The following is a 12,669-nucleotide window of genomic DNA, read 5'->3' on the forward strand; positions in this document are numbered from 1 at the left end:
AATACCAAGAAGATTGGAGGAAATTTAAGGACTATTTGAATAAATATTGTAATATAAAAAACTTAGAAACTACTTGAAAGTACCAAAAAGGCCTAGGATTAAATTAGGATTCAATTAAATAAATGGGATTTAGAATAGTAAGAAAAGTGAACAAATTTGATTATAATTGGAATATTGTTGTTTAATAATGATATTGGAAAGCTGTTACATTCAAATACAAGGAAATTCAGAAGGGAGGGATTAGAGGAAGTCAATCAATATGTAAGCAAGGTTGGGTTTTAAAGTATTAAGATTATTTTTTCTTCTTTTTTATGGTGTGGTTTTGGTTGTATTTCTCTTGTAATGTGTTGTACTGGTTTTTTTCCCCTTTGGTATGTTTCTTTTCTTTTTTTCTTTTTTGTTTTCACTTTTTGTATTTTGTTATAATTGTGGAAAATTTAATTTAAAAAATTGGAAAAAAGAAAAGAAAAAGTTTAGTTTCATATGTAGATGAAGGGGTGGGAATGATCTATGTTAACTATAATTAAAAGTATAAATCTTTCCACTTTTAAGTCTGACATCTCCCTCTCCTTTTATGTAAAATACATAAAATACAGGTCAAAAGACCCTTCCCACCATTGCTTCCCACTGCCTTAATAATCAACACCTTCCACAGAGGGGACAGGTGGTTTACTATCCTCGTCTGAGCTGTGGCCCTCTCTCGAGTAAAGTCTGCATCAACTGTGATGAATTAGGTGTCGCGTGATTTTGTAATGTAAACTGATATCCTCTAGGAAGTGAGTGGAGATCTCAGAACTCATTTCACTTGATTAGACTCTGTGTCTCCGTGGTGGGAAGGCAAGTCTTTCATCTAATTTAGTCACATAGGACCACTTCAGCTCTCCACATCCCCCAGGCAAAGAAAGGCAAAAGATTTGTTTTCTTCAGTGACAGCAAAGAGGTTTAAGGCTGATCACTGGGCATAATACAAGATTTTAAGTCTCATGAAGACAAAGCTTAAGACAACGCTTTAGGATTGGGAGATAACATGACAAGCATCATTTTCACAGCAGCAAATGGTAATTCTCACTTCACCCGCTCCGTCATACTTCAATACTTATCATAAATTAATAAAACAGCCTGCTACTTAATGCATATTAATTCAGAGATCTTATTTAGCCCTTCCATTAAAAACTAAGGTTATTCCCCCCCAAAAATATATCTATTAGGTATAATTTTCTGCATTACAATTTTCTGCATTACAAAAGGACTAATCTGTATATATGTGTGTGCATGTGTTTAAACAAAACCCAAAGTGGTCCACAGTCTTTGATCTGGGTTTAAATCGCTGCTCTGCCATATTTCCCTGATTTACCTTGACATGTCATTTTCAGTTTTAAGTTCCACACTTGTAAAAGGAAATATTCATGACCTCCATTCACAAGTTTGTTGTGAAGAAGGGTGAGGCAAGGGCTCTACATAAAATGCACATGCTGTTAGCTGCTATGGACCTTTGGGACAGGGCAGGCTATGAACTGAAATAAAAATAACAAAAATCTGGATTCCTTACACCAGTTCAGGACACAGCCTTTTCTATTTTGGACCATATATTTATTTGTATTTCATGCCAGAGGCACATGAGAGCCTGTAGGGACCTGGGCTCCTCAGAGAGTCTGCTGGAATGCAGACCTTCTATTTGTGGACATATAGGGAGAAATGCACAGATTAAACAGTCTACTCAGTTGCTCTAGTTTTCTCACCAATGAATGCAAAGGGCACTTGGATAACTAAGGGCACTTGTTACTGTTAACTATAACATATATAAATGTTTAACACAATTAATAATTGTGCACCTTTATTTATTTCATAGAGAACATTTTTGTCCTACTCTTCTACTAAGTAGCTTAGTGTGGTATAAAAAGTTTCTCTTTCCCCCATCTTATCCTCACAACAAGCCAGTGAGGCTCAGAGAATGTGTCACCTCATGAGCTTCCTGGCTGAGTGGGGATTTCAACCTGAGTCTCCCAGTCCCCATTCTGACACTCAAACCATTATAACACACTGGTATACAGATCAGCTACAATGAAATAGATACAATTTAATAAGATGCCGGCCTTACATTGGTTTTCACCCCAGCCACCATATGCTTGCTCAAATTTAAAATGCTTTTTACTTTCACGACAGAAAGTCTGAAGGTGGGATAAAAAGCTAACATCAGGTGAGCTTCCAGAAAACAGAGGGGAGGAAAGAGGAGGCAGGAGAAAAATTATTTTCAAAGTGACACATGTCCAGACAGTTCTGTTCACTCTTTTGCATCGTTTGTGGAGAAAGCACAAAACATCTATATTTCACATGTGTTTGGAAAGAGATTGTTCTATACAGTAGAAACCACTTTTGAAACATATGTTTTGCCCTTCATTACATTAATTCAACAGATTTTAACTATCTAGTTTCTTAATGTCTTTAATGTCATCGTCAGAAAAGGACTGAGAAGAACTTGTTTCAGTTCTACTAGTTTCCAGGCAGCTGGTTTTGTTGAAATATTGGCACACACTGGATAATTCCTGCAGGTCTCTGGCATGTGTTGTGGGAGTCATAGGGTGGGGTTAGGCCAGTTATTTATAGGGGCAAATTCTGCTCTGTGATGGATACTCAGCTAAGCCTAAACGATTACCCAAGGGTCTTACAGTATAGAAGCCTCTTGTCCCATATTTAGAATCTAAGGGGGAAATGGCATTTATTTACTTTAAAGGATTTATAAACAGCTTAATATTTAAAAATCTCTAAGTGGTTTGCAATATAAAAAACAAACAATATCATGAAAACACAGATACAACCTGAAACCAATAAAAAAGCAAAGCAAAAGACACTAAAAACAAATACAAACAGGAGTCAGAAAGATTCAGACACATAAAAGGGGTCAGGGAAAGCCTGGGAGAAAATGCAGGTCTTTACAAGGTGTCTGAAGCCTTTATCAGCAACTTATTGAACTTTGATGTACATGAAAATGTAGGGTGATATAGAACAAAGCACATGAAAAAATTAGGGAGGACCCAAACTAGATATTTTGCTACATATAGAATTATATATCAAGAGATTCATTTGATGGTTGCATTTTGTTAAAAATATAAACAAATGTATGCTGAAAGTTGCACAGCGTAACTAAAAACTGCATCTCTTCTGAACTCAAATGCATTGCCTAATGGTCACTGTCTATTTATAAAAGCTTTAAAAGCTAAATATTTTAAGAGGTCATGTTGCTTTGCCTGTTTCCTCAGTAGCCAGATACCACCAGTGCTGTTCAGAACTTCTTCCTTAGTACTGCAATTTCAATACTGTAATACTACTGTATAATGAAACGCCTAAATTCCGAAAGCAAATATAAGTATCTGTGCAGTATGTGAACTATGACCATACAACGCTGGTGTCATTAAGAAATAAGGGAAAAAATGGGATAATCTCATTTCCACCACAGGGCACACAAAAGTGCCATTAGTAAAACAGAACCATACTCAAAACTTAAACTTGACTGCTCTTCCCTCTACTGTGCTTCTTGTGCAAGTGCTATCAAACAAGCAGCATACAGAGATAGAGAGATTCTGCCCAAGCATTTCTTTGCACACAGAGAGTATGTACAGTATCTGCCCTTGTGGAGGCAAGGTCACTCAGCAGCAGAGTATTCTCAAAGTTAGGGTGGTATCTTTGTAGCTTTGTGTTGCAGCTCGTAATGGAGTCAAAGTTGTAAAGTGATTGCCTTTTACCATTCTGAAGAAAAACTTTCAAGAAATCCATTTACACCTCTGATGTGAAAGACCGACAGAATATATTTCAATGATTTTAGTGGGAAGGAGAAGAAGAGGAAAATTCACAGCCTGACCCAAAATGCTCATACAAAGAATGATTCTGTGTAGAAGCAGTCACATCAGGAACCTGTAAATGCACTTTTCTTTACAGTGAGGATCATCTAACATGTCATATTTGGGAAAGGCAGTTATGCTTTTCTGAAAGGAAAATAGGCACCGAGGGGTAGGTTTTTATCTTCCTACAGAAGATTAAAAACTAACTTCTTATTTCAGTTTTGAATATTAACTTGAATAGGGAAGGTGTTTAGTTTTCAAAAATATGCACAATGCCCTTATTATCTGCCAAACCAGATTGCAATGCAAGAACACAATGAAGATTTATTTTTTTTAAAGCCACGAGTTAATTATTAAGGAAGGAATCACTCTGGCTGACTTTTGCTAAGGGTGTACTTCTTCAGAGACTGAGAATTAATGCTTAAGATGCCAGTCTTTAAACCATGTATTTTAGACCTATCCCACTGACATTTATGGATCTACTACAAGATTGCTCCCAAGTATGTAGTCTAAAAATTGCAGCCTCTCCAGCTGCAGTCATTCTGTGCCTTTTAGTGTCACCTCTCCATCCCTCCCTGGCATCAAAGAAAGAGCTGGGGACACCTTCAAAACACTTGTTTTACCCTTACCTTGTATGGTGCTTTCAGCAAGAAAAAAGCCCCTGCTGCCACTCACTCACTCTGGCTAGCTTTGTAATTGGCTAGCGGCTAGCCTATACTGTACTTTGCTGGCGAGTTCATTTTGTTCTCTCTGGCAGCATCTAATCTTCCCTGAGCAGTCAGAGGAAGGGAAATTACCCATTTATCTACTCAGGGAAGATCAGCTGCCACTAGAGAGAACAAGCTAAGCAAGAAGGATATATATCCTTTCCCATTTTAGTATCTTATCCCTTTATGGGACAACTAACTAATTTCCCATGAAACAGTAACATCAGAACAAAAACAAAATAAAAAACCAGACATGTTTATTTTCTTTTAAAAAAATATTACTCTAAACACATTTTACAGATAAGAGTACTACTCTGCTCCTCAAAATAGTCATAGTTGCTTTTACCAAATATGTATGCCTTTTTCACCTTGCATCATTAGTTTAATAAAAGATTTTAAATACTAAATGATTATTTCATTCTCTGTCTTTTTCTCTTCCAATGTTTACGATTATCAGCATTTCCCAATTTTTTTACAATTCTGTCCCATGTACTTTCCATTTTTCTTTTTGCTAATTCACACTTTAAAACACTTCCAGATCAAGCGAGAAAAAGCATCTGGTTTATTTACATGTGATATAATTTACAATATTCTTTTGTGATAAATACAGCCTTTGTGAATTGACAGCCATTAGCTAAATCAGCTCTTCTTAAACTAACATTCATCTGTTTTGCATTTTTGGCTAAGCACCTGGTTATGAAAAGTTGAGCTTAATTATATTTTCACAAATGCATGCAACTTCTATATTCCAAGTCAATTAAAAATGACAAGTGTGACAAAAGGTAAAAATAAAAAAAGGTTTTTAAAAAGAGAGGTCCCATGTTTGTATTTTAATGACTGGATTATAAAATCAGAAATGCAATTGTGAGACAACCTCTACTTTATTAGAAGGGACGTAATCTGCCAGTTTTAATTTTCGATGGTGGGATTATGCCCTGGGCATCCAATCCCAATCGGAAGCTTCATGGTTTTCTTTCCCCTGGGACAGCATCTTTTGTGGTCTCTTAAGAGGAGGGATTGGATCATTAACACAGCTAGACACATCATATGCAAAACACAGTAATAGTATTAGAAGTCAGAAATGGATAGTGTTTCTAACATTTACAAAATAGTCACCTTGGGAACAATTTCACCTGCCAGACACACACAATGTGCACACACAGAATGTCTGCTAGTAAGTCAGGCAGATCAGTCCTCTGGCCCTGCTAAGCCAGCACCAAAGCCAACATTAAGTAGTCATGAACTTGTGCACAAGAACAGCATGAGAAACCAAAGCCGATGTACCAGTATGAGCAGGCACTGCCATAGCACCCCTACAAGTTCCATCCACACATTCTGGTACTGCAAACTAATGGCATCCCTACTAGCCATTGTAGGAATGGCACTAATAAACTCACAACAGCAGCAGAAATGCTGTGATAATGTTATTCCACCAGAACATACCACTTTGATACCACAATGCACAAGATTCGGATCAGGAGCCGTACATGCAGGATGAATCCAAAGAGTTTCCCCCACACAGTGTATTCAAAGCATAGCACACAAGTTCATATTTGTGTTTTCATTAAGATGGAAGCTTTTTTCAAGGGGTGGGGGCACATAAAAGAGAAAGCTACACACCACAGAAGGCAGCAGCACAGCATTTATTTATTATTTAAAGACGGCTAGTTCAGTGTGAATTTCCCACCCAGGTGAGATGACTCCCAAAGGGCAAAGATGATTGTATGGGTGCCCCACTGACAACTGTGTGTTTGGATGGGGAAAGAGAGAGGAAGCAGATCTAGAATCTAGGAATCCCACTGAGTACTATACCAAACAACTATAGGAGTAGGAAGAATAATAATCTGTGCTGGGGCTTTTGTAGTCTCCTAGGGACATACCCTCTTTGCTCTTCTGCATGCTGATTACTGGACAAGCCATGTAGACAGGACTAGATGGACTCAACAACATGGAGCTCTAGCCTTAAAAAACAGCATAGACACACCACAGGCGATCTTAGGTTCAATCCCGGGCTAGATTCCCAGGAGAAAGAGTTGGGAGGAGACACACATGCACACTTGAAACGGGACAGAGTGCTTGCCAATGGAGTGAATGGTGCAAGGACTAATATACTCACTCTGCCAACTGTCAGCCTCAGTGAGGCCCAGGATACCAGCCATTTTGCTCACTCCCTTCCACTGCAACCAGCCATGTGCACACATGGACATGCATCTGGTTGCTTGCCAGTAGGTGGGGTTTCCTCAGTGGAACATGTCATCCATTTCCTCCTTCAATTCATGCAGCCTGATTTATCATAAACCAATTCCTAGGAGGAAAAGCCAACAGCACCATGAACTGCAGGGACCATCCTGCTTCCCTTGCTGGTGTTCAATGGGCAAAACCACGGTCAAGATGCAGTCTCTTAGCCCTAGTGGGGTACTGTAAAGACCCTTCTGCCCCCTCTCATTGTGTGTTCCCTTATGAAGACAGCTGAGTTTGAGGAAAGCAGACTCTTATTCACAACGTATCAGTAATAACAGCAACACAGGTGAATGAATCATAGCTTTTATTGGCAGCATCATTTCTGGAATTAAGTTCTGACAGCATCATATAGTAATGGGCTAACCAACTTGCTTGTTTTTGCAGGACCTTCGTGCCTTCAAGAGCGGCATGATGGACACAGGAGTACCACAGGTAGCTTTCTTCATCATGGGATATCCATCACCTATTGTATGTCTTTGAAAACTCTGCAAAGTCACAGGAACTATGCAAGAACAAAATGGAAGCAAGCAGCAGAGCACCTAATTTCCAAGGTTGTGGTCTGATGGCACACGAGACCACGACCTTGCTGAAGCTAAGCCAGTCTGGGTATTGCCAGTGCTTGGTTGGGTGGCTGTCTAGATACCACCTTGCCTTCAATGAAGGAAGAAATGTGGAAGATAAACATAAGAAAATACTGTAAGTATAAATAGCTCCCCACAGGTCACTGCTACAGTTGTAGGCCTTTTTGTTTGTGGTTTGCATGGCAACGGGAGGAGGGAGACACTTTTCTTCTGTGCATTCTGGTTACCTGTGGAGAAACACAGGGATAGTGGTGAATAATGGGTAGCAGTTGCAACCCAGTGGTTAAAGTACTCAGTAAGGGCTGTTGAAGACTGGTTGAGAAAGGGTACTGCTGCCACTACGTGCTCTTCTATCCCTCGTGCCCCATATGCACTCATCTCTCTTTGGTACTCCTCCCAATCTCAAGAGGAGTTCACAATGCAAGTCACTGAGACAATAGTCACCAATTCAATGTATGAAGCTGCACTGGAAGTCTTGTCTCCAGTTATTGTTTGCTCTACTCTGGATCCCCTGCCTCTAGTCCTGTAACCGAAACAAAAAACCAACCACTGCCCAGCTCTGGTGCTCACCATCAAGTGGATGGTGCTATACATTCTTTTCATTCGTGCCTGGTGTGAACTTACCTAGGTTTCTTGGTATTCCACAGTATTTATTCGTCCTGTGTACCCTATGCAGGAAATACTGCTGCAAACTGTTGAGTAAATGGAGGGTCATAAAGCCAGTACAGTGGTACCATGGGTTACATACGCTTCAGGTTACAGACTCCGCTAACCCAGAAATATTACCTCAGGTTAAGAACTTTGCTTCAGGATGAGAACAGAAATCGTGCGGCGGCGGTGCAGCGGCAGCAGGAGGCCCCATTAGCTAAAGTGGTGCTTCAGGTTAAGAACAGTTTCAGGTTAAGAACAGACCTCCAGAATGAATTAAGTTCTTAACCCCATGTTTACTCCAAGGAGCTCAAGGTGCATACATAGTTCTCCTCCTGCCACATTTTTATCCACACAAAACCCCTGTGAGGTAGGTTAGGCTGAGAGTGAGTAACTCATCCAAGTGAGCTGAGTGGATATTTTAATCCTTGATGCCCAGGTCCTAGTCCGACAATCTAACCACTATGCCACGCTGGATGACACACTTAACACTGTGGAAGTTTATGATAGTGCTCTGCTCACCTGTGTCTTTTCTTGGTGGTTTGGCAGGAAGGAATGGAGGATATGAGGGATACCTGCTTTGAAGTATAGTGTCTCCCCACCCACACTCCCACAGTGAGCTATACCTCCTGGCTTTTCTGTGCTGAGTGCTTTGTTGTTGCAGTCCAAGTTGCAACAACGGAGTTGAAGTTCCTGTTGGGCATTTGTGTTCAAAAGCAGAGTATCTGGAAGGGTTCTGAAAAGACAAGCATCATTCATCTGCCCTTTCACCAACCCCACCCCACCACCATATCCCCTACCTGTTGCATGTCTGTTTGGGCAAAGTTCCAATTTGTGTGCTCCTTGTGCTTTAGACACAGTAGTAGGGCTATGTAACCCTATGCTGTGTGTCTTGTTAGAGGACACATGAATAATATTTCTTTGCTGGGGCATTTCTGCTTCTGAAAGTGTGCCATGATTGATTCCAGGGTTAGTTGGGCTCCTACACTCCAATGAGTCTGTAGGGATAGAAGGACAGTTATCTAGGGCTCTCTACTGGCTACAATTACAACATTTTAAGTTTATGCTGCCTCTTTTGAGCTATTCTGTCATCAGGGATGGAAAAGACCATCGACTGGATAAGAGTTGTGTCAATGCAGCCTCCCACTGCTACAAGAATAGCACTAAGCCAATGTAATTTTCCCCCAGTAACGTTGTGCCCATTGCCCTATGCTTATCAATTGAGAAGTCCCACTGTGCTCCATAGGACTTCCTTCCAGGTAATGTGCATAGCACTGTAGCTTTAGTTGCAATCCTATGCCCTCAGCAAGCATAATATGATTAGATGAATGGTTTGTATGTTACTTAGATGCATAGATATGTAATATTTAAAATGTAGTAAATATAACATCAAAGAAGAAAAATATGGGATGTATGCAGGTTAGAATTTACAAAGTAATCAAATGTTTGGTTTATATAATAGAGGAGAAATGTGTGTACTTGTGTGTGGTGGGTCAGAAGAAGAAAAATGTTGAGCAACAGTTTTTGAGTAAGCATCACTTTTAAAAATCATACATACATATACATGCTATTTTATATAATACATCATACACCCACACATACAGATGTGAGAAACTCTCTCTTCCAGCAGAGGGCATCTTCTACACACAAGAAAAACTTCTCAGTTGAGTGAAGACAATTTTATACACACGGGAAAGAAATGTGTCATTTAAAATAGAAATATGGGTTTCCAAGTGTTGTCCAGTTCTGAAAATAACATTTAACAGTTTCTAAGACAAGGGTCAATACCCCAAGACTCTCTTCTGTGTCGGCAACACTGGAATTAATGGGAGCCCAAACAAGAGCTTCAGTAGTATTTATACAGAAGATACTTCTGATGGAATATGCATTTGGAAACATAAGCTAGTACAGCTTACATGAACAGTTCGAACATAGATCTGAAATTCACACAATGCCTGCAGAGGGAAGGTGCTGCTGTCTAACATGCCATTCAAGGTTAGCAAGAAAGGTGGGATGCAGTTCAGACCTGCCATGTACACAGTTCATGCACTTGTTTGGACACACACTTAGAAAGAACTGCCCAGCAGAACAGGATTAATGGATTTTGCTGTGGGGACAGGGGCTCTACTAGACACCTATGGATAGATCTGCCTGCCTGCATTTTCAAATACTTTAGGTGCTGCAGTGACCTTATGTTGCCAATATTACACATACCTCTCATACTTTCTCTTTTTCATGCACATATTCTTTCTCCACCAGCAATGTGTATTTCAATTCTACCTCACTTCCCTGTACATTTTTTCATGCTTCCTCATACATGCCTATTCAGTCCCTGTTGATCTTAGCAAGACACACAATTTAATGTCTACCTCTTGGAGGCCTGGGCTACAAATGCAGCAGAATGAGGCAACAGAAACCTGAGGTGGTAGAGTTGACCATACCACTTCAGACGGTATGTGGGTTGGTAGCTTTCTTTCTTTTCTTTTTTAGTACTCTATTAAAAAAACAATAACCAAAAAACCAAACAGGCAAGAAGTGGCTAGGCTGGAAAGTTTCCCTTAGTATGCTAGGTTTCCTCCCTCACTTGCAAGGAGTTCCTGCAAGTTAGTATTCGCTATCTACAAAGTCGAGTGGTACTACCTACTATAATGCCTCAAGGTTGTATCACCCTGTCCTATGGACGTATAGCAACAGGCCAGGGATAATTATGATTCTATGTACCTAAGTTATGGCAGGGATCCAAAGAGCTATTTGGGGGGATAGCTTCTCTTCCCCCCCCCCCCAATTAAACAGACCCTCATGCCACATCACAAATTGCTTTTCAAGCTCCCAGAGTTAAAGCAGCATGAAGAGTTACCGTATTTTTCGCTCTATAATACGCACCCGACCATAACACGCACGTAGTTTTTAGAGGAGGAAAATCCGTAGGCATGCCACCCATAGGCATTCCCTCCATAACACGCACAGACATTTCCCCTTACTTTCTAGGAGGAAAAAAGTGAGTGTTATGGTGCAAAAAATACGGTACTTTCACCAGTCCAAATTCCCCTCGGGAATGTGGATTGAGGAGTGTGCTTGTTTGGATCCTTGCCAGTGTATTTTCTGAATCACCATTAATCCGGTTATGTTGAGGCCTTGAATGTAATTACTGTCACATTAATTATTTCATAAAATTTATATACCGCTTGATTGTAAAACTCAGAGAGATTTACAAAAAGATAAAACAATAAAGCTTTGATTATTTTAATATTATTGCTATGGACAATGTGCTTTGAACATGTTCATATAAGCTGATGTGCCAGGGTTGTAAGGCTGAAATGCAAGGGATTCTCATCTCTTTTTCTAGAAGCATGGTTCTTATGCTTTTCATATGCAACAACTCCACCTGGAAATGCAGTGGTACCCCAGCACTACAAATGTATGCAGCTTGTGCTGATGATTAAGAAAGAACAAAAGCTCCTACTAAACCGTTTTATAGAGAATATGCAGAATATTTCCCTTTACATTCTCTGTGTTGGTCAACCCTTATCTTTCACAGTTTCTGTTGAGCTGAATGCTTTAGAAAACAAATTTACCTGATTATACATGCTTATTACTGAGTTGCTGGGTCTAAATTTGCATTTATTGTTCCTATTTATTTTGGTTGTCTTCATGCTGACAAATTTGATAAAGATTTTTTTTAAAAAAGTGCTTGCAGATACACACTATGTATATAGGCCAATTTTCAGGATTTCAATGATCCAGGTAACTATTTGGGCATTTTAAAACTTAAGTCCAAAGTCCCCTTAGGTCTACAGTAATATGAAGGGACATAAACAATTCTAAGCACACAGAAGGAGGGGCCCCCAGTTTCTGTTGATAAATTACTAAATACAAAAATCCTGTAAATCTAGATATGGGACAGTTTGATACTGGCTGTTCCTCAATATTTTCTATTTCAGCACATATAGACAAAGAATTGTACATTTTGAGGACTGTACCACAACAGTGCTAAATCATATCAGTAGACTGAGATTACATGAGTATTGTTGATTGTTTTCTGGGATAATATTTCGGACTGGGATGCTGTGTGTGCTAATTTAGTTTAACTTCCATGAAACAGTCCAATTAATTGAGTGTTATGGCATTCTTAGGAATAGAAAATTATGTCAAAATGAAATGAGCTTCTACACTAGATGGTGCTATGCCACTTTCCAGGGAAAAAAACCTGCTACAGTACTTAAAAGGAAGTTTTATTATGCTGTTGATTCTACGGTCTGAAATTTACATTAGGGTGTTAAGCCATTTCCAAATGGTGACAAAGGCAATACAAGAAATGAAAATAATGCACCATGGCAAAGACAATTAATGTTGGCAGACACTCCTTTTCTAGAAAGTGAAATATAACCCACTTCCAGAATGGCTTCTCATCACTATTTCCAAACCAGAGTATATAGCCTTTCTAAGCAAACAGTTTTCATTGTCAGTCAGTCATCATATTCAATTTCATTTCTAATTTAAAACTAAAAGGGCTTTACTTTTTATCTCTATCTAATAAAATGAAAGCTATTGCAAGAATTAGGGGAGACATTTTTATCAAAAGAAATATAATTTTTCATGTTTGCATACATTACAGGGCAAATTCACACATGAAACTTCTTGCCTATGACCCATTCT

At 39.3% G+C, this 12,669-nt stretch overlaps 1 protein-coding gene across 9 annotated transcripts in view; it reads right to left on the minus strand.

Annotated features, from left to right (window-relative positions):
- The window catches only part of SLC10A7 (solute carrier family 10 member 7), a 121,742-nt gene that overhangs the window by 43,859 nt on the left and 65,214 nt on the right, over nt 1-12,669 (minus strand). Inside the window, exons 6-8 of one of the 9 annotated variants that reach the window (XM_083520123.1) lie at nt 8,640-8,749; nt 7,990-8,057; nt 7,075-7,592 (exon numbers count right to left, since the gene is read on the minus strand). The exons of 5 other annotated variants lie outside the window; for them this stretch is intronic. In XM_083520123.1, the coding sequence (XP_083376249.1) occupies nt 7,438-7,592; nt 7,990-8,057; nt 8,640-8,749 (333 nt within the window). In that variant the 3' untranslated portion in view covers nt 7,075-7,437. Of the gene's footprint in view, nt 1-7,074; nt 7,593-7,619; nt 8,058-8,639; nt 8,750-8,779; nt 9,012-12,669 lie in introns of those variants that run through there. 3 more of the 9 variants (XM_083520125.1, XM_083520126.1, XM_083520124.1) reach the window with 3 other exon arrangements.

Source organism: Podarcis liolepis, assembly GCF_965112155.1.
Source record: "Podarcis liolepis genome assembly, chromosome: 9".
Classification (NCBI taxonomy): Eukaryota; Metazoa; Chordata; class Lepidosauria; order Squamata; family Lacertidae; genus Podarcis; species Podarcis liolepis.